Source organism: Sceloporus undulatus, chromosome 4, assembly GCF_019175285.1.
Source record: "Sceloporus undulatus isolate JIND9_A2432 ecotype Alabama chromosome 4, SceUnd_v1.1, whole genome shotgun sequence".
In the NCBI taxonomy this organism is placed as follows: Eukaryota; Metazoa; Chordata; class Lepidosauria; order Squamata; family Phrynosomatidae; genus Sceloporus; species Sceloporus undulatus.
Genome location: NC_056525.1, coordinates 220,580,227 through 220,603,670, shown reverse-complemented (window position 1 = coordinate 220,603,670; position 23,444 = coordinate 220,580,227). Strand labels below are relative to the sequence as shown.

Here is a 23,444-nt window from a genome sequence, read left to right as displayed (position 1 = left end):
ATGGTGAAAATTCCTCACCTCAAGAATGCCATGCATTGCCATGCATTTTTTTTTTTTCTTTTAAAAGCAATTCAGGGCTGCCTCTGATTCAGTACCAAAAGCATGTATCTTTGTCTAATTGACAAGAGCAAAAATGTAACATTCGCATTGTAGTTCTTCCCTTGATGGTAACAGTTGCATTCGCAACATTTCCCCTGCGGGAAGCGAGCAGAGAAAAGGGAAAGTGCACAGCTCTAGCCCTGCCTATCTGCCTCAAGGAAAAAAACCATGCCACCAATTTGGTCAAAAATAATTTTAAAAAATAGAAAAGGGGGGGGTGTGCCTGATGTGGGCCTCCGTTCGTGCCCTCCTTTGACCTGACCTGACCGAACCCTTTTTTCCTCTGAAAGGCTTTTGCCATTGCCTTCCAGTGAGGCTGAGAGAAATGTGAATTGTCAGTTCCATCAAAGTAGAACCCATGGAATCAATTGGGAATAAAATGGAAATGCAGCACAGGCATTCCTGTAGCATCCTCATATACACACAATAAAAAGAATAATAATAATCCAGAGCAAGAGGAAAGTAGAACAAGGAAGCACCCAAAAAATAATGCGCATAAAGTGTCAAAGAGGCTGATTCCCTACATGTCCCAGCTTGGACCCACACCACTTCCTGGGCAATCCTCCTTCCTTCCGACCCTCACCTCCCTTTGACTTTTCCTCCACCCCCCCCTCCCTCTGACATAACAGGAGCAAGAGTGAAAGTAAACAAGCAGCCTGATTTTCCCTACCTGCCCCAGCGCAGCCCCACAACGCAATTCCCCTGCAAATCCTCCTCCTCCTCCTCCTTCCTTCAGACCCTCTCCTGTCTCGGGGATGCCCCTGATCCTTTCCCCCCAGCTCCTTTATCCTCCTCCTCCGTGCCCCCTCCGTTTAGGATCCCCTCCATGGCTTCCCGCCCCACGGCCCCTCCCTCCTCCTCCTCTCCTTCATATTTCTCCACCCCCACCAACCTCTCTCTGACACCTCTGCAGCTCAAAGTCATCCCGATTTCCCTTTCCTCCTGTCCAATCTTTGCATCCAGATTCCCTTTTTCGGCTCTTTTCTCCTTCCTCCTCCTCCTCCTCCTTTCCTCCTCCCCCTCCCTTCTGATGAGGGGAGGGAATGCTCTGACCTCTCCCGCCCCCTGACCCAATCCCTCCCTATTTGCCCCAATCATGATCGAGGGCAAGTTTCAATTTTTGGCGCAACCCGATTCTTTGAGAAAAGACGGATTTTAGCCCGAATCTGATACCCCAGATAAGGGGGCATTTCCTTGTGCAGCCCCGACGTGGATTGTGACAAATTGGGCCAATGACTTCACGTGGAAGATAGTTTTCAAACCCTTTTTTTTTCTGTAGTCCTGAAAATGGTCCCTGAGTTTTCTTTCTTCTTCCCACTTTCCACCTTGTCCTCAGCTACTTTACTTGCTGCAAAACTGAGTTCGAAGGCAAAAGTAGTTTGCCCTCAATCATCATCATCATCATCATTTCATGTGTAAGAGGCATTCTGGGGGGCAAGGAGTGGGGGATGCATTAGCTTGCATGGGATTGAAAATGGGGACAGGGGCAGATCTGACCCAAATGCCCACATATACACACTACACACAAAAAAGAGGTTTTAAAAAAATTGACACCAGGGCATTTTGTGCATGGCTCTTTAAAAAAAAGGAGGGGGAGGACACTTCCGATGCCCCTGCAAAACGTCACCATGATGATCGCTTGATTGACAGCAGGCACCTTCACAGCAGGCACAGAATGCATTCGATTTAAAATGCCCCTCTTTTTGTAGTGGGCACTTGCTAACGGAGAGATTCAGGGGAAGGGCATCCGAATCAGCCCAGTTCCTTCCAGATTTTTGATGCCAGTCTGCATGGGGCCTCAGACATTTTAAAAGCAATTGGAAAAGGTGGGATGACAGAGGATTAACTGGAACTGTCTACAAAATCAGAACCGTTGGAGGGTATGCATTTTAAAATAATGGCATCAGTTCATGGGGCATGTTCCAGCCTTCAAGAGGACACTGAACCATTTGCAAAAAGTAGAGTGACACTCCCAAATTAAGTGTTAAGGCCATTGGCCCAGACCCCTGACTTAAAGGGTGTTATTATTTATGTACTTTTCTTCATTTTTAAAAAGTGGGTACTATAATACATGCATGCACATTGTTTGTATATACATAAACACACACACACACACACACACACAGAGAGAGAGAGAGAGAGAGCGAGAGAGAGCGAGCTGCTTTTAACAGCACTCTAATCTCAACAAGCAGCTGTTTCATACAATGCTCAAGATAAATTGTGTGTGTTAACAATATTTGTTTGCACTTCCAAGTTATCTTATATATACTGGCTGAGTGACAATTATGCCCCTAGTGCTTGGTGATCCAGAATCTTATCAATAATGCAGTAGATGGACATGGAGGGGAAAAGTCACAGATCTGTCTTCTCCAGTTCCAGATGGAATAAGAGAATGAGAAGCTAGCCAGTTTTTGCAGCAGGCTTTTGGTCAAAATCCAGAAGTGTCCAGACAGCTGTACCAGAGCCAAAATGTCCTTTGTATGGTGTCAGATTCTATTTTAGAACTTTCAAAATTAGCATTTATTTTCAATGTTTCTGGCTGAGAAATCCATTTTAAATATGACAATGAGACACCAATTACATTCTCTGGGAGCAGGGGTGTATAAAACGCAGGCCTCTCACTAAGATGGGAATTTACACCAGCCTCCCAACCTGGGGACCTCCAGATATTTTAGCCTAAATCCTCACCATTTGCTATTGGCCCTGTTGGGCTTGTGCTGTTGAGAATTGTAGCCCAAACTCCCTGGAGGATGCAAAGTTAAGGAAAGCCAATATGTACTCAAAGAAGTTAACACTTTGCTTTCCATAATTCTTTTCTTGTTGTAAGACAAAGATGTCTGTCTAGTGAGTAACATCTTTCTTTGTCCAGCTTGACAGAGAATTTTATTTAGCTCTTCCTCCCTAAAATATGGGGGCATTATAATCGCTGGCATGCTCTCAAAACTGATTCAGTTCAATTATTTTCCTTTAACTTTTGGTGATCAGCCAGAAACTCAAAAAGTGACATAGTTTTGGTTTGTCTACTTGGAGAGAACTGTCTGTACAAAGTTGTCTGTACTCCAAACACTCCTGTCATCTTCACAATGAATCCATGAGCAAAATAGATCAAGAATACCTATATACATACTCTATAGGCCCCCTAAAAAGGAGGGATTGGGGACTCTGAATCGAAAAGTTTATTACAAAGTGTTATAATTTTTCTAACTATTGTATTAAGTTTTCAAATAAATATCCCCGTTACTTCCTTGCACCATAAAAAGGAGGAAGGGAGGGGAGAAAGGAATGCAGCAGCATCTTTACGTTTGTAACTACAGTAAAAAAAAATTATTTTTGCACCAGCTTTGGTGTATACTGTATAAATCTACTTTTATGTGCAGTACAGAGCTATTAAGGTGTATGCTAAGTGAAAATGCTGAAGTTTGGTCTTTTATGGAAAATGGAGCAGTTCCACTAGACTGCACAAAATGTAGGCTTGCCTTTTACAAATCTCTTGTAAGCATTTTAATAATTTTGGGGGGAAAATGTGTACAGAACACTAAAAATATGGCCCTGCTGGCCACAATGGATATCCACTCAGCAATGTCATTTTCTTTATGCCATCCACTGATAAGTTTGGCTTTTGCAAGGATTGGGAGGGGGAAGATCTACATAGATTATAAAGTCTTTATTATATTTTATACTGTTTTAATTTGTTCTATGCTGCCTTTGAGGCCTGTGCCGGGAGAAAGGAAGGATATAAATTAAAGAAAGACATAAAAAAATTATTGTTAATACTGTTATTAAATTGAGTGAGCAGCTGAAGGAACAGCTTAGGCTGCTTAAAGTGTCATGGCTAAAGATTTTCCAAATCATCCACTTCATAGCCATACCCTTAGTAAAAATGCAAGCAGTGCAATTCCTAAGAAACTTGGAAGATTTTTTTTTACTATCAGTGGTAAACTGTAGAAAAGTTTTGAGATCTAAGCTCTAATTTTTGTTTATTATTGTACAGCTACTGCTAAGCATACCTGGGAAACTGAGTTAGGATGGAGATTGATGGATATGCCTGGTGCATGTTATGGTCCAAAGTAGTGTTTCTTAAGGTATGTGATGTGGGGGATCATAACATTATTTTTTCTAGTGTGCCAGGGACTGGTAACATATTTGGATCCATTGGCTACAATTGTTTCTTTGTTTCCTGGAGACTTTCCAAGGACCAGCAGCTGATGCCTTGTGAACTGTTTTCTGTCCGTGGACTTTGAGGAGCACAAGTCTAAGCCTCTTTTTAGATTTATTTCCCCTGCATTCCAGGAACATTTATTAAGTTATGACAGACAATACTATCTTCCAACTCATTTGAAACATTTTAATGAAAATCAAAATGGCCAGTGTTTTAAATTGTTAAATTGTTTTTAGCTTTGTGAATAGTCTAATTCTATTTAAATGCTGTTCTTTTGTATGTTTTAACTATATTGTATTAGATTTAATTTGCAATCCACCTTGGGTCCTGATTTTGGGGAAAAGGAGGGTGTAAATAAAGTTGTTAGAATGCAGACAACCTTATTACTAATCATTAATAATATTTTAGATCAAGGTTAGATAAAATCTATATCTACCGTATTTTCTGGTGTATAAGACGACCGGGCGTATAAGACGACCCCCAACTTTTCCAGTTAAAATATAGAGTTTGGGATATACTCGCCGTATAAGACTACCCCTCTTCCAACGCACACCAAATAAAAATTTAAAAAACCCATCAGATTTGATTTCAATGTGGTAATTTTAATTCAAATGACATGTAGGTACTTAGCAGGAAACCCTGTTGTATACAAAGCCTGCTTGGATTGGTCAGCTCTCCCTGCCTGCCCAGCCCTCCCTGTCTCCAAGACTATCAGAGTGGTAGCTGCTTTCATACTATCATTGCATATGGTGGGGATGTGGCCGCGGCCGTTTTTGAGCTCCCCCCACCATATGTGGTGACTATAGATTCTCCAGTCCGGCTCAGAAGTTTCAGCACCTGCCCTATAAAATGACACCCGGCGTATAAGATGACCCCCAACTTTAGAGAAGATTTTCCTGGATTAAAAAGTAGTTTTATATGCCAGAAAATACAGTATATCCTCTTATGTTTATTCTTCTCTACTACACATTTTCTATTTTCTTTTATTTTTATAGTTAATAATCAAATTAAGATAAATATAAGGAAGCAGAATATAAGAATGATTATCTACTGGTTCGACTCAGAAGCAATGTGGAAAAAAATTAATTTTGTAAAGGGGAGGAATAGCGTAAGACTAAAGTGCAAACATAGATAACCAGGAAGTATGTTAAGAAGAAAGACACAGTTTAAACTTGAGTTAGCTTTATGTTTTTTATTTGTTGTCTGTTTGTTTTGCTTGATTGCTTGATTTTTATGTATATTGGTATATTGTAATGTCTTTTATATGTAATATATATATATATATATATATATATATATGAATGCAGACAACCTTACAATGAGTTGCAAGTTAAACTGCCAGTGTGAAGTACAAACCACATCAGAGAAACAGAAATAAATATTCAGCTTCTCCTTAAGAAGGCTCTAAAAATCTCCTTGTCACCTCTTTCATTTGCCAGAGCTAGGAGATTCCATTGCTAAATCTAGTACTTCAGAACATGCTAGTTTGTTCTTCTTTCTGATAAATCTGGAGCAGAGATGGGAAAGATGTGGCCTCCAGATGTAGTTGGACTACAACTCCATCATCCATAGCCAGCTTAGCCAATGGTGATGAGTGCTAGGAACTGCAGTCCAGCAACATCTGGAAGTCTATGTGATTCCCACCCATGTGCTAGAGCTACATTCTTCATCTCCATCTGTGGGGATATTTTTCTCTTAGCCTAATATACTTCACATAGATAATGAATAAAATGGAATGACTCCATGAATTCTATGTTCATCTTCTGGTGGTCCTGTGGGATCATACAGATGAGATATATAATTCAGAATGTAGGAGATCCACAATGGTGAAGCCCTGGGAGAAAACCATCCCTACACACCCAAGTAAAGTAGTGCATTCTGTAAGTTGAAACGAGGTGCTTGGAAAAAAAGCTGTGCCAAGAAAAACCTGCATTGAAGTAGGTATGAACTTGGGTTATTCAAAAAGGGAAAACAGTACAGTGAAGGGTCATAAAATAACAGAAGATTCTAGAGTCAACATAAAACAGATGGGAAATGTCTTCTCCAAATGCTGCATTGGTAGTTAAACTCTAGTGCATAGTGCACATTATTAACCACACATTGTGTCCTCAAGTTGTGATTTTACAGCTCATCTTTAGATTTTAGGTTGCTTTATTGCATTGTATTTTTAATTTTTATGTATACCTCAGTGAAGCCCCTTTTTAGGCAAAGGCAAGGTATATCAATTTGTAAAATAAAATAAAATAAATAGCAAGAAAAATTATTTGAATTCCTCACCTTGAAAACAAAAACCAAGTTCTTAGTTCTCATTGTTGTGCGACCAATGTCAGGAAGAGGCAGAACTTCAGAAATGTTTGTTAGAACTCGTAAAGGCCAAAACATGGCTTCTCACGGTCCCTTTCAGCTGCTGCAATGCTAAGTACTGTCCTTTTTGCATCAACGAGAAACGCAGATCCTGAGCACTACCCTACCACTGCTCAGTTAAAAATGGCTTCAGGATATCTTATTCTTCTGAAAGCTGTGGGCCACACACTTACCAGTTGGCCCATTTGTGGGCTGCAAGTAGGCACAGGAGAGCACTGTGTTGTCCTTGCCACACTGTCTTCTTCCCAGGAGCCTCTACAGGACTTTTAGGGACCATCAGCCAAATTAATCAGGATTTCCTGGGTGCCAGACATTGAAGCCAGTTCTGCAAGTACTCCCAGTTCTCATTTCCATGTTGGGAGGACTCTTCTTTACATTTGTGCAGTATAGTCAGTCCCTCACTTCCACAGATTTTTATCCAAAGAATCAAGTATCCACAAATTGAAACTATTCCAAAAAGATATAAATTCCAAATGGTCAGCCTTGATTTGCTATTTTATGTAAGGGACACCATTTTACTATGCCACTGTATGTAATGGGACATGAGCATCCACAGATTTTGATATCCACGAGGGGTCCTGGAACCAAACTCCAGTGGATACCAAGGGCTCATTGTATATGGTGGAAAAAAATCTTAAGTATGAAAGAACTGACAAATTGGTAAGATTTTTATGTAAATCACAAATAGAAGAATTTATTCTGAAACAATACAGAAAGAGGCATGAGGAAATAACCTTTTTATTAGATAGTTTTGTTTATACATAAGAATCAAATGAGAAATATGTACAAGCACTTATTTTTATATTGACATTTAAAAATGCCACAAAATTAAGTAGTTCAACAAAAGCAAATGCCTATTATTGTACCCAGTCTGGGCAAATCAACATTAAAGAAAATTCTAGAATTAAACATGATTGTGAGGCCTACTCCAGGGTACATGCTGCCCTGCAAAACAAGCAAACAAAAACAAACCTATCTACCAGTAAACCCAGTGAGAAGCTTACATGCCAAAGTACTGCCTTCAGAAACTATTTTGGGACACATTGCCTAGTCTGTAAACAAGCATAAAGTCTTGAACTGGCTGTATTGGATGCTGAGTTTAAAAAAATTACCTTTGGGGAGTACAACTTCAAGAATTCTCAAGACAGATTGCTAGTCAGGGGACTGATTTTGGGAACTGTAGTAATTCCCTCCTGCCCAAGCTCTGAGTGGATGGATACCCACAACTGTGTGCTGCCCACAGCATTTCCTTTCAGTCACCCAAGCAAGAAGAGAGGAGTTGCTTTGCTTCCATTGCCCTCATTCTATTTGGTGTGCTCCATCATTTTATCATTTTCCAGAATGTAACTTTTCACAAGAATCTCTGGAATGCTTAAATATAAAACAAAACACCAGCACCACTACCACCAGGTGGAAGAGGATGTGAGAAAGTGATAGCGATTGGAATGTTGATCTGCTGCCTGTACACCATGGCTGGAATCCTGTTGGTCTCTTACACATGTGTAGGTTCCCCAACAGAAGTGGTGGTCCAATGCACAACATCCAGCTTAAGATCAAGGACACAGAGGTGGAGTTGCACATGCAGTGCTACTGTGCATGCACACTATCAGCAGATATACATTCATCCATTCCCGCTGGAATTAGCAGTAGTACTTTTGGTTGTACAACACTGCCATTCAATTCATGTCCTGCTGAGCAGTATCAATGCTTAACTCCATTTGTGGGGATTTACGTTACACAATCCCAATGTAGGATCTTGGCCTATGTGCTTTGCCACTGTGCTGCAAGTGCTAAGTAGCAGCTAACTCCAAGTGTGCATTTTCTTAGAGGCATAGAAGAATAACCATCCAAGATAACAGGAACTGGTTTGCTGGCAGGCTCCTCATGCCTCCCTGAAATAATCAGCAAATTAAGACTTAGTGACCTATGTCAGCTGAGTTCAGGAGCAGCTAGGTTGGCAGGGGGAATTACCAGTATAGTTGTTAATAATTTTATCTGGCTGCTTCTTGCCCTTGAAATTATAAGTATAAAAGCAGCCACCAGTCACAATTTCCAACAGAAAATTGGCATTGGTCCCTCAATCTTGCTTTGAACTTATTAGGTAACCATTGGGTAGGCTATTCTCAGACATAGCCCCATAACTGCAACATGGATATAATACTAATAACCTACCTCACAGGTTTGTTGTAAAGTTCCATGATAATGAGTGTGACATGTATTGAAAATTCTATATAAATGCTAAGTATCATCATCATCATCATCAATTGACAGGCTTAGATATTAACTCACTAGAATGATTTCAAATGCAAAAAAGAAAAGAAAAAAAGAACTTGTTCTATTATCACATTAAAGCAGGCACCAAGATATAAATTTATCTCTCAAACATGAAGCAGAACTTGGAGAAGGATTATGAGTCCCAGAATCCCCTAACTTGCATGATCAAGCTCTGAGTTATATTCCAGTGGCTCCCTCTGAAAGAGTGGGTTTGCCTTAGCAGTTTTATACTTTAGTGTATCATTCCCCCCAAAGTGCTATATTTACAAGCAAACTCTTATGACAAAACATTCACATTTTGGATACTCAAGAGGTATTTATTATTTATCACATCAAATGACTCAAAAGAATGAATGACATGATCTTAATTCACACTGGGCACAACATTCCATACAAAATTATGCATTTTAAAATGACCATCAATTTTGGCAGGGTAGATTATTTAACTTCCATTGAAACCAAATGGGTTTAAAAGTGGTTTGTTAATCATTGTTTGCAATTGCTGGATATTAGTCACATAAGCAGTCACATAATCATCAGATGGCAAAAATGGAAGCAGTAAAATAAACTACTTGGGCTCAGATTGATATAGAAAATTTACAAATAGTTCATAATCTAACATTAGATGTGGTGGTAGAGGTTGTTTTCACTTGTACATCAGCTTCGCATAGTTAGAGTGTAAATTAATTATCTAGACGCCCTGAAAGATGCAATGGCTAACATGTTTCCCATTCTGCATGCCATGACATATCTTAGGGTTCCTGCATACACTAAAACTGTATCAAACAAGTTTGCCACTGCATGGGAAATCTCCTGGAGCTTGTAGGCACTGAAAAGGGCAGGATAATGTGTGTGACTGTTTACAAACCCTCCCATTTTACATTTTAATGCGTAAATGTAACCTGTTTTTATGGCCACACTTTAAAAACATTGCGAATGTAGCAGCCTGCACCATGGAGGGGAGCATAAGACATGCAAGGGTAAAAAAGAGCTGTGTTTTCAAACAGAGATGCTGGCTAACGGTGGGCCTAGTGCTCCTGCTCCCTGAGGCAAAACAGCCAGTGCCAGCTGTTGCTGCTGCTACTTTTACTTCCTCTGATGCCAGAGGGTGAACTGACATGCTCCTGGTGATCTTCTTCCTTCCCTTTTCTCTTTTAAAGGTCCATGATCTTGCCCATAATGTCTCACTCTGAGGAAGAGAGTGTGGCATAAAGGCTGCTGTGGCAAAATGGCCACAGAGAGCACAAGAATAGTACCAAAACTTTTTTATATATATCAAGAATCTTTAAACAGTAATTGTATGGCAGGTGGTGAGCAGCAGTGGCATGACTTGCTGTGAGGAATGGAGGAGACTTCCTTAGAAGGAGGCACTAGGCAGCTTGGATACCTGCTGGTGAATGAGCAACTGGCACATCACTCACCCTTCCTGGTTGATCTGCTACTCAAAAGAGAATAGCTCATATCAGTTCTCACGAAGGCTGATGTATAGAATACTAGCCCCATCTTGAGAAAGCCATATATTCATGCAGCTCCATAACCCCTAGAAAAGGTGATTCTGGGATCCATACCTAAGAGTACATTCTCCCTAAAAGATGCTGCAGTATGAAGAACCCAATAAAGATCACAGCAGAAAGGAAGGGAAAACAGGCCAGTGGATTGGCATATCCCTGAGCTGACCCTTCCCAGGACAGAAGTGGAACAGCATAGATAGGCCCATAATTTTGTAAAAGCCAAATTTTGCTGGTGTCAAAGGTCAAATTATTCTTTTTGTATAATATTTGATATAAAGTTACTCTATGCCTCCTCCCCTTCTTCTGTCTTTGGCCAAGGAACTATGACTAGACACAAAGAGAAAATATTTTTGTGTTTAAAGCATAGTGCAAGTTGATGTAGGGTAGGTGGGTCTAGATTGCTATATCTTTGTATTTTAAGAAAGGCATGTCAATCAAAAATAGAACAGATACTGGTGACAGGAAGTCTTTTTTTTATGTTGTATGTTGGCAAATCTGTCTACGAATGCTAGAATGAACTCGGGAAGAATAGTAGGAAGAGGAAACGAAGAAGAAGATGATTAGGAATAGGTGAGGTGAGAAGAAAGTGTAGAGGGTTAGAGTAGGTTGTTTTAAGTATCAAGGCTAGTCTAGGAGGTGGGGGTAGAGAAAGTAAGAAGTAAGAAAGTTTAAGGAAGGAAGATAAGTCGAAGGCTAAGGTAAGGGTGAGTATTCTTAGATAGGTTTCCTCTTACATATTCTGTGTGATTAAGTATGATTGTTTTGTTTGTTGTATATACTACTTGGTATTGTTTGTTTTTGTTACTATGTCTTTGTTTTACTAATAAAAATTAAATAAATAAAAAAAGCATAGTGCAAGTTGAGAATTTGTCTTTTTGTTTTAATAACTAAGCCAGATCTTTTTAAAGGAAACATATTTTTAATTTTTTAAAAATATTTTAACACAGTTTCACTGTAGCAAGGATGAACATTCATTTCTTCAAATCTGAGCATAGTTAGCCATTAGATCTGAAGACTGATGTTTTCATTATCTCACCTGAGAACTGTGCTTAGAATTATTCCTCATATTCTGTAATGAATACACTAGTTCAAGAATGCTGATGTTGCACCTGTTAATTATTGTTTAATCACCAGTGGTATTTGATAACACAGATAACACATCTTTGGTCTTACCTTTTAAAAAATGAGAGGGGAGGAACTGGGGGGGGGGAAGACCCAGATTTTATGTGGGCATCAGAGCTCTACCCATGGAAGGAAAAAGGAGGTTATTTTCACTGATTCATCCCTCTTCCCTAGAAAGCTGTTGTGAAGCGCTGGGGAAATCTATGGAAAAGGTGGAACCAGGGCCTTCAGAAGGTAGAAAAAAATGGGAAACATTGTTTATTTACTATAGCAAGGAGACTCTACTGGATTTCAGTCAATCCCTTGAGCAAAAATATCCCTTCCATTTGTAAAAGACTAGAAACAATCCAGTCTTACAACTTATTGTATGAAAATTATTTCAGAAGCTGATTCCTATTGCTCAGAAACTCTGAACAAATCCAAACCTTCTCCATTTTATAGTTGTTTGGAGTAGAAACTACAGCTTTTCTAGACTTGCAGGAGAAGACATAAAACCACAACCCTATAATGTGGCTCCTGTAACGTCTGCTAAATCAAGATGGTTCTTGGAAGCCAGTTCAGTGCTGCTTTAGGCAAACAACATTTTGTTTCAATATCTACAGCAAAACAGGAATAACTAAATCTGGGAGAGTGTACATCCATCTTTTAAAAATGAAACAATCTATTGCTCAGATGTTCTGGAGAGTAAAGCTATTAATTCTGTAGGTAGATTTTCACACATGCTGTTTATGCAGAAACATACGGTGGTGGGGGTTCCTTAGCAGCACCGTTTGCAGGATCATCATATGGTGGCAGCAGCACCTGCGAAGAAATAAAAAAAAGGTTAGAAAACAAGTGTTTTAATAGCAATGTCAGTTATGCACAATTATGGGTAATATTCATGGTACCAATATTCTCTTAAATAAATGAACCTGTGGATAACCTCAGACTGGTTAGCCTGCTATGATGGAAAGGACAAGTGTTAGAGAATAACTGTGTTATTATACATTGACACAAATCTTCACAAGCATCTTCTTTGGTCCTGAAATCATACTAAATGGATCAATGTCACATTTCTTTCTAACCAGTTGTGAACAAAGACTGTGCACAAATGAACTGGAAGTTGCTGTTGAAACTCAAGAATGATCACTCTTCATAGTGAAGCAGGGAAGAAAAAGAAAAAAAAGAAAAAGAAAAGAGCAAGGGGCTAAAAGTAAGGATGCAACAGTTTCAGAAACTTTAAACATGTGAGTGGGTTGACATCCTTCCTTGGTTAGAGACCAGGATCTTACAATGGCAAGGTGCTTACCAGATAGTCCATTATATGTGCAACATGACACTCATCACACTCATACAGGGAGGAGGCAGCAATGGCAACAGGAGAAGGAAGCACAACAATAACAACACTCAAATGCCTGCCTCTGAAGGGACTTTGGAGCCAGGGTATTGTAGGAGAGGTGGCTTGGAAAATTATCAATGCCATTCAGCACCTTTTCCTTCTATGTGGAAACCTACTGGTGAAAACAGAGGACCTCAAGGAGCCAAATTTAGTTCAAAAATTAATGCATATGGGTTTTTATTGATCAGCTGTTTCCTCCTCAGTCCTTTTTTGCCTTGGCAAACATTCCTTCCACACCAGCACAGCTCTGAAAAACTATTAGGACCGTCGGCAAAACTAGAGTCTCCTCAGCCAAGCACTGTAAGGAAACAAATAGCTAGTACAGAAGAAAAATGAGGGGCCATGTCATTAAACTGACCACCTGTTTGACTTATGTTCATTCCCCAGAGCTCTATCATGCTATTGTATCTGTGACTATGCACACTACCAAATACCACCAACACATAAATGCACAGCAAGAGAGCTGCTGCATTGCATATAAGGAAACACAAGACAGAGGAGAGGTGAACCAAACTGTCATTTTCTCTGCTTTTTTGCCAGGAAAATTGAGCAGTGCATGTATCACTATATCCTGTCCAGCTGGTTAATGCATTCAGTGGTAACTGGGAAATGCAAATAAGCATAGGAGATGGTGGAAGATCAACATGTACCTTGCATTTGTCTGTTTAGAGATTTCGCAATCTGATTATCCACAGGCCAATTTGGCCCTCCATCCATTTATATGGCTCCCAGAAGACTACCAAATTTTGGTTTCTTTATGCCAAAAATAAGGAGAATGATGCCCTTCAGAACTGCATTATGCAGCCAATACTCTGTACATAGTTTTAAACAAAAAACATGCCCCCCCCCCCCCCCAAAAAAATCACACAAAGCATTTTTACTTTGAAACTTCCAGTTGGGAAGCATGGGGTGGCAAGAGGAAATTGGGCCCTGGGTGCATGAAACTTGCCCACCTCTGATTTATAACTATGGCCTGTTACAGACTGCCAAAATAAAGCTGCTTTGGATCTCTTTGGAGGTATGCTGTTTAAATGATGCATGGGTCCTAAGAGTCCGGAGGTTGCGCCAAAGCCACACTCCATTCCTAAGCACCGGTGTGCAGCTTTTGGTGCAGCTTCCGGATTCTTCTTATGCATGCATCATTTAAACAGCATACCTGCAAAGAGACCCGAAGCAGCTTTATTTTGGCAGTCTGTAACAGGCCTTTGTTTCAAATAAAGGGTCTTTTTGATCCAAACAGCAGCAGAACTAGATCAGACTCTACTGGTAGAGACCATGGGATAACTTGTGGTTGATCAATACGAGTTTTTCATTCCCTCTTTTTTAAAATGTTTGCAACAAGTGCTCTAAATAAGAGCTATTAACATCTCTAGTCTCTAATGGAGCTCAAATATAGATGAATTCCTGTATCTGTGGGTCATCCCAGGCTATGGCTCATGTAAGGCTTACCAGGCAAGTGACCCCATGAATTATTTGCTCCATTTGGTGATCCCATATTTATAGTAAAAACAAGAACAAAATAGATTTCAATGCATGGAGTCTGAACACACCTGTGTAAGGTACAACACATGGACACCAAGAAATCTGAGTCAGCCTTCAAAGTGTGTTTGATTACAACTCCCATCATTCCCAGTCAACACACAGTAGTTAGGATTGAGAGCATGCCTCCCTCTTGTATCTCTACTTAGAGAAATACATTCCCAACACTTAGTGTAGATCAATATGTATTAAAGAGGCCGTTATTTGATTTCTATCCAGATTTTCAGTCCTTAAGAATTCCATAGATGTCTTTTCTACCTCTGAGCTATAGTCACTACTGTGTTGCATTTCAAAGTCTACATACTCACTCTGTGGAATTTCTGAAAGCACATCTGAGAAAGAGGTCCAAACTAGAGATCTAGGGGTCCAAACCAAAGATTTAGGTGGACTACCAACAGTTAGAAGGTCAGATACATCAGTGGCTCAGTGGGAAGGAGGGAAAAACATCCCAGCTTCATCTCTTAGGCTGCAGTTAGCCCTCTTTTTGGTACCACAGGTTGGCAAGTTATTTTTTAAAAAAACAATTCATCCCATTATTCAGTACAGTGATTGACAAATAATACCGTGCTGTTATATACTCGATAACAATGTGGAGGAAAAGGAACTAACTGGGTGCTTGCTATTTTTCTTTTACTATTTCTACCACATTTTTTAAGTGAACAACCTTCAGGACTGTAAATGAATGCCATAAACTTTGAAAAATTCTTGCCAAAATTCCTTTGAAAATGCCCTTTAGAAGCAACTACTGAAAGAAATCAGAAACCACTACTTGTCACATGAGTAAGGTAACTTTATCCTGCTTGTTGCACTACTCTCAAATGTAACTTCATTATATCCATATTACTCTAAAAATAACTATTAATGAGTAATTGCATTATTGTAACTTGGTACTTCCAAGCTGTTTTGTACAGTTGTCCTGCAGAATTCTGACACACTGCATAAAGCAAGAGTGGGAAATGTAGGTTGCAAGCTTTCTGCAGTCCCAGAATCCCTCAAACTCCTATTGAGTGATAATTACCCTAAAACTGGTAAAGTGCCATTCTGTCACAACAGGAGGGGTTAAAACCTATCATCCAAATCCAGATAAAAATAGACCACAAAGCAAACCAGATGTTATTTTCAAGTATGGATAATTTTCAGGAAGGGTGAAAACTTGTTTATGATGCAATCACCTCCAAAGTGGACCTATGAACAATGCAGGGCCTTGCCTTTCATTCTGCTATGTATGTGTTCTACCACAGTGTTTCAAAGTAGTGGTTCATTTAAATTTAAACTTAATTGAATATTATGACAAAAATCCAGGGAAAGATTCAGCCTTTTTATTCGCTGATGCTGAACAAGTCTTTGGTAACTTGGAATAGACTTTTATGTTCAAATTGGTAGAGAAACTGGAATTTGGGGAAATCATATTAAATTGGATAAAACATATATACAAAGATCAGAGCTCAAAAATTATCGCAAACGGAAGCAAAACAGAAGGATTCAAAATTGGAAAAGGAACAAGACAGGGGTGCCCTCTATCACCCCTGTTGTTTATAATGTGTTTGGAAGTATTATGTATCACAATAAGAGAAGATAGGTCAATAAAAGGAACAAAAATAAAAGGAAACGAAATCAAAATCCGAGCATATGCCAATGACATAATGATTATAACAGAAGAACCTAAAACGAGCATTCCCAAAGTTTTAGAAGTAATACAAGAATATGGAGGATGGGCTGGCTTGAGAGTAAATAAGATAAAATCATCAATGTTAACACTCAATATGACTGAAGAGGAAAAAAACTTGCTACAAGACAAGACAAAAATTCAAATACAAAAGAAAGTAAAATACCTAGGGATAAATCTAACAAAAAAGAATGCGGAACTTTTTGATAACAACTATAAAGAAATTTGGCATGATATTAAAACAAAATTAACAAAATGGTCTAATTTACATATTTCACTAATGGGAAGAATTTCAATTATATAAATGAATGTTTTACTGAAACTAATGTATTATTTCCAAAATTTGCCAATCATCTTGAAGGACTCAATTTTTAACCAATGGAAAAAAGACATATCAAAATGTATATGGTCAGGAAGAAAACCAAGAATCAAGTGGAAGATCCTAACTGATGTTAAAGAAAGGGGAGGTCCAACATTACCAGACTTCAAGATCTATTATTATGCAAACTGTCTTGAATGGATAAAAGAATGGATTAACTTAGAAAACAAAAATTTGTTAAATCTGGAAGGTTTCAACATAAGGTATGGGTGGCATGCATATATGTAGTATGGTAAATTAGACCAAAACAAAAATTTCAATGACCATATAATATGAAAATCCCTGTTAAGAATTTGGTTAAAATATAAAGAAAAAATATATAGACAAATCCCAGGTTGGGTGTCTCCCCACGAAGCATTTATGAAAAGAGGAAAATTGGAAGTGCAAGATTGGCTCAAATATAATGATTTATTGAAAAAAGATAAAAGGAAATTTACATATGAAAACTAGGGAGGAATTAGAAAATGAAAATATAAGATTGAGCCAGTTCTCGTACAGACAACTAGTAGAGATAGGGTTGCCGTAAGTCAGGACCTCCAAACCGGGACAAATGTAGGACAACATTTTCAAATGTAGGACACTTTTTTTAAATGGAGGACACGCTAAAAAAATTGATAATTTTTAAAAAATGTTAATATAAATGGGCACCCACCTCCTTCTTCTCCTGCTCTTCTTCCTCCTCTTCTTCCTCCTTCTCCCCGTTTCCCGCTCCTCCTCCTCCTCGCCATGCGCCAAGAAAGGGTGCTTTTCCCTCCCCCGGCCCAAAGGCTCACTCCTCCTCCTCCTTGGCTCCGCCTCCTCCTTGAGGCTGGCCAATGGCGGGCTGGGGCTGGAAACAGCCCCGCCCTCGCTCTTCTGCCATTGGCCAGCGAGCCTCAAGCCAGGGGATGAGCGCTTCATTTACAGCCCTGTGCGCAGGTGCGCAAGCAGAGCAAGCGCGAGCTGGCGCCGGCCGCAGCCGAAGCAAGTGCTGCGGGCGGCGTGGCCGTGTGATGGAGGTGGAGGTGGAGGAGGAGGAGGAGATAGGCGGGCAGCACAGAGGAGGAGGAGGAGGAGGGGGAATTGCATAATTGTCGCTTACTATTTGATGTTCTTGTGGTGCCTGTTTATTGAACCATTTCCTGTATTGCTATGTACTGTATATGCATTATCCTACTTGAGAGTATGTATTTTCCCTGGAGAATGATTAACCATCCATTAAGAACCTAAGCCCTCCCTCCAGTCCATCTGCCTTGGTCCAGGCCTTGGAGGTAGAGAGGAACTGCTGGACCTCTTACCCTTTCCCTCCACCACCCCCTTCTCCTTCTGTGTCTTGTCTTTTTAGATTGTAAGCCCGAGGGCAGGGAATCGTCTAACTAAAATATTGTATGTACAGCGCTGTGTAAATTTACAGCGCTTCATAAATAAAGGTTAATAATAATAATAATAAATCAGTGTCAAATTAGAACCTGAGACAATTTTGCTGAACATGATAGATGGGAAAGAATCAAGAAAGCACATAACATTAATATGATATTTAATAACATTGGCAAGAATCGTAATAGCAAAAAATTGGAAAAAACAGGAAAAATAGATATTGATGTATGGTTAAGTAAAGCTTTAGAAGTGATAGAGATGGATGAATTAACAATGCTGCTGCAAGATGATGAGAGTTATGATAAGACAAATGAAGAAATGTGGAAACCTTTGTTGAAATACTGTAAGAACAGATGATCAAAATCTATATAAAGATAAGGTTAGCACATATTTTGGATGGCATGAAAGATCAAGGGTATGTTTGAGTATATTAAGCATTATGTGTGCTATTTTTAAAAAATCCTTAATACTGTGGATATTTTATACAATTATAAAATATAGATAATGAATCAATTTATAGAATAATGGCTGGGAAATGAACTGTAAAAGAAAGAAGACATAAGAAGAGTAAGAAAGTTAGAAAGCTATAATTTCTTTACCAGAATGAAGGGAACATACGGAAAGTTATGTCATTAAAGGAATTCTATACATAGACTGTTATGTACAAGCAAGGAAATTAGCTATTAGTGTGAGATGAGGGCTATACAAAAACAGGAATAGAGGAATATGATATAAACAAGCTGTCTAGAAATAAAGGAAGGAATATCCAGGGGAAACAGAAGGGAGGGGGAGAATGGGGAAATAAGAGAATGGAGAAAGAAATATGTGAAGTTATGTTTTTATGTAATTTTCTTTGTTATATGATTTGTATATGGAATGTAAATATGAAATAAAATATAATAATAATAATAATAATGTAATGGTTCATGGACTGGTGCAGTTCCATGAGCTATCAGCTGCTAGTGCAATATGTATTTCCAGGAAACTCTGCAAATATGGCCATAATACGGTACTGCTCACACTGGGAAAAACTGATAGACTGACATATCAAGCAGCTTGAGAAGCACTATACAGCCAGACCTTCATATCTGTGGGAGATTTGTTCCAGAACACCCGCCTCTGGATATGAAAAAAAGTGTGACCTCAAGTCCCTTTGTCCCTAATGGCAGTGAGACAGATGTGCGTGACTGCATGCACCGCCATTTGAGACAATTGGGCTTGCCATCGGCAGATGCTCAAATCCATGCATGGCAAGGTCCCACTGTATTTTTATAATGCAAACATGGCTGCATGCTTCACAGAAATCCGAATAAAGCCTAGACATTTTATCTGAAACACACTGGTGATGCACAGTGTAATTGTTTTTACATGTATTATCATCTGTCAAGAAGCAGATTCCAGGGTGCCTCCCTCTTCATCTCAGCAGGAAGCAACCTAAATGTTTATCTATGAGAATTCCCATTAGAACCCAACCCAGAGTGATTACAGATGGAAGCTGGACCGCCCCAAGATAATTTATAGGCCTCCATTCCCTACAGTGCCAAGGCTTTCCTAGGAACACATGTGTACATTGGCTCTCTCTCTGTGTGTGTACAATTTGAATTATATAAGCTATTTATTAATTCTTAGAAAAATAAAAGGATTATATTTAAGCAAACAGCATACATTTAGTAGCTGAAGCCACATAAAACATATACCATGTATAGAAACATCATCTGGGACTCATTAAGAAGATATATTTAAGAAATTGGCTTACAGAGACTCACTAAAAGCAAAGATTGTGGAGGAAAGTCTGTTTTAGATTTGTCCAGTACATTATATTTGGGTCTGGACAGCCATAGATTCTGGGAATAACAAAGTGCTCCAGTTTGCATACACAGCTTTATCACACGACATAATGATCCAGTATTTGGGGTTAGGTTGTTCCTTTTGTTGCATCTTTTTTTGACAAGAGACAGAGTGTTTTTAGGAAAGAGGCACTTGGAAGAAACAGCAGAATCAAATATTGTTCTGCGTTCTTGTTTTCCTCAGGATCCATGACTTTTAGAAACAAATTTGATTCTGATACTGGTTGAATTTCCCTTATTTGAAATGTTTGGGACCAGAAGTGTTTTAGATTTTGGAATTATGGAATATCTGTATCTACATAATGAGACATCTTGGGAATGGGATACAAGTCTAAACACAACATACATTTATATTTTGTATACACATTAAACACATAGCCTGAAGGTAATTTTATACAATGTTTTAAATAATTTTGTGAACAACGAATCACTAACCTTCTGACATAATGTCAGCACTCAAAAAGTTTAGGATTTTGGAGCATTTTGTATGTTCAGATTGGGGATACTCAACCTATACTATAAAGTGAAGTGGCTAATCTTTGGTCCTACAATTTTCATCTCCCGATAGCTCTAGCTTTAATGGCCAATGACCAGGGATTCTGTGACCTTTAGTTCAAAAAACATCTAGAAGGCTACAAGTTCCTCACCTTTTCTGTAAATATATGCACAGTGGTTATGCTATGTCTCGGATTTAAAATATATAATCTCCCTTGATTTTATTATGTTGAGTTTATCCAGTTGTCTTAGAATCCTAGGGGGCATTCACACTACAAAAATAATCTGGGATGAAGCCAGGTTATTTCCTTTTCACACTTGCCTTGAATGCACTCAGTAAACTAGGGGGGGGGGCTACCAAAAAATCACTTAACCTGAGATATTTGATACTAGTTTTTTCTCAAGCTCTCCTGAAAGATCTGCACTGATCTGCATCTTCAGCAGTGTGAATACACTACTGAATTGATTCAGATTGCCCGGCCAATCCCCCTCCAGCCCCTCTGAGCCTTTTTCAGAGTGGCCAGACAAACAAAAAGGGGGAATGGGGGGTTCTTTTCTGGGCCTGGGAAGGGGAAGAAGGGAGGGGGTCTCATCCTGCCCAGCCTCTCCCCACCAGGATTGCTTCTGCATTCCTAAATGCAAACCAAAATGATGGCATGTGCAAAGAACACAGAGTTAAAGTGCCTTGGAGAGATTTGTGAACCCAAAATTGTAATGGAAACAACAATCCATCAGATCCAATCTCTTCAGGACAAAAAGATGAGTGTGAATGCCCCCCCCCAACTGAAGATACTGAATTTAGCTTCAACAGGGGAAACTTTAACAAGAGGGAGTAACGGATGGGGACTTAATTCTTTGAGATTTTTACCTCCAACAAAGGCTGGATTATTGTTTTTTATTACAAGGTATGCAGGTGAGCCCTGCAGATTCTGACCAATGTCCACTTTGGCCATCAGCTTGTCTCTAACAGCTATTAAAAACTGTCCAAAGGAGGACATAAAGGTAAAACGCTTCCTACACTGTTAAGCCCCAGAAAGTGGTATTCCAGAGAATACATGCTGTCTCCAACCATGGATAACAGACTATGATAGTTCTACTCTAGATGAATGTGTCTAAACAATTTTTAAAGCCATCTAGATTAATGAAAAGAAACTGATGACTGATGTGGCTAAAAGCCCTTACTTTTCACAGGAATCTGAATCTCTGCCTACCGTGCTCACATGGATCACCTCTAGGAATCAGCTCCCATCAAAATAGCTGTGCCAGATCAATGGTTTCACAACAACCGAAGGGACAGCTTGGTATGGATGATTTTACAGAAGTTGAAGCACACCTCACCATCCAGACCACCCAGGTACCCTCAGTACCTCATTCAGTTTCATCCTGCTTACCGCTGTGTCATTAGTAGTAATGTAGACCAGGACATCAGAGTTGTTTCTGGTATTAATGTATCGGTAACAGTTCCAAACGCAGCTGATCAGATAAGCCTACCAGGAAGGAGGAGAAGACATGTTAAATTTGTAACAGTTCCTTTATCACATTTCTTTACCATGGCTTGGCCTATAACAAAATGCTTATGAAACTGTTTTCCCCCTGTTCTAAAGAATAGTATCCCTGCTCCTCCATTCGAAAGAAAAAAATACTAGCCTTGCAGTATGACACAGAATTCTGTGGCACCCAGTAACACAGTCATCTGGCAAGCTATTAACCACAGAAGACTTTTGTCAGCTGAAAGCAGTGGCAAGCTAGTGGCTTCCATGTTAATGGCACAGTGAATCTGCTCTGGATTTTAGTCTACTCTTTAAATAAGCTATTTACAGTGTTGAACATATTTTAGGGGATACCTTGGATAGCTCCTCTAAAGCTCAGTCTATAGCCTAGTAAAAACACTATCCCACTGAGAGAAGAACCATCAGCTGCCACTAGTTGTAAAAGAACTAATTTTGTTTGAGTAGGCCACTAATATTGAAAGCTTTAAGTAAACTACACAGTCTTGCATTATAGGAGTGATCAAGGCACTTTGGAAGCACAGGGTCTATCCCTGAGTTGTATCCTAGCCTTCCCTAATGTGTGTTCATTTCATTTAATACAAATTAATGCTGCGTTTTAGAAAAAATAAAATGAAGAAGATGTCCAGCTGAAGACTGGAAGGTGAAGAGGGGGGAAAATGGGTGCCCAGTGGTCAAATCTCAAGCAGGTATGAAGGGGAAATCTTGTTTTCTGGGAGAAAAAGGCTTCAATGAACTCCTGTTTGAAGGTATATCTGCACACATCTCCTAGCACATGGACAGGAAGGCTGCTAATATTTTTTGTGGATTAATTCAACATGTAGACTTATTTACAAGGCTGCCTTAAAGACATAACAGATTTTGTGACATAAGCTTTGAAAGGCAAAAGCTGTAGTCGCTGGGTCTTACAAGTTAAAAAATGCTAGAAAATGAGAAACTGCACAGCAAATGTAAATGAAGGTAGTAATAAGGGTTGTTAGGGACTTTAAGCCTAAGCTGTTGCAGATGTATTAGAATGAAACAGCAAATTGTTATTTTAAATTATAACAACCTTGTCTTGTCACTCTTCTGAAAACATTTTAAATCCTTTTATCGCTGAAGTCACAAGAATGCACTGCACCCATCAGTACTTTTGGCTAAGCTCCCAAAGTTTGTTGCCTAAAGTGGGAGTAGTTTCCTTGTTAGTCAGGCATCAGCCAGAATGATCACCCACATGAACTTGGGAATATGAGCAATGAAAGTCAGCACGCCAGCTAAAGTATCTTGGAAAGAGTCAGTCTCTGTGTGTACCTCTTTTTTCTTTCTCTCATACACACACACACAAACAGATGTTGAAATGGAAATTCATTTTGCCCAGCAATTTTCCTATGGAGTTGTCCTTAAACACCTTTTTTTCCTCATTAGATTGAATCACTGACCTATTTTACAGTTCATACCTTTCTCCTTCAGTGGAAAAACAACAACACCACATACGCAAGGATTCATTTTTAAAATGGCTCTAATACACATTTCACTAATAGAATGTGAAACTAGTTCATCCAGTTCCCTTTAAAGAGAGCTGGTACATCACAGTAGCTCAAAAGATTAAGCTATGAATCAGGAAATTCCTGCTTCAAATCTTCCCTCTTAGGCAAACTCCTCTTTCTCAGCCTCAGTCTCATCATCACATGGGTGATAATAACAATACCCAGAGAAAATTATTGAAGTGGTGGTGGTGGTGGTGGGGGGTCACTCTCCCAAATTTGGG

General features: G+C 39.3%; 2 protein-coding genes across 3 annotated transcripts in view; one reads left to right on the top strand and one right to left on the bottom strand.

Annotated features, from left to right (window-relative positions):
• STK3 (serine/threonine kinase 3) overlaps positions 1-23,444 on the top strand; it is an 881,840-nt gene that overhangs the window by 510,442 nt on the left and 347,954 nt on the right. The gene's annotated exons all lie outside the window — the stretch shown is intronic.
• Positions 11,271-23,444, bottom strand: part of LAPTM4B (lysosomal protein transmembrane 4 beta) — a 73,972-nt gene continuing 61,798 nt past the window's right edge. Inside the window, exons 6-7 of the mRNA XM_042464948.1 lie at positions 21,581-21,676; positions 11,271-12,330 (exon numbers count right to left, since the gene is read on the bottom strand). Coding sequence (XP_042320882.1) covers positions 12,256-12,330; positions 21,581-21,676 — 171 coding nt within the window. The 3' untranslated portion in view covers positions 11,271-12,255. The remainder of the gene's footprint in view (positions 12,331-21,580; positions 21,677-23,444) is intronic.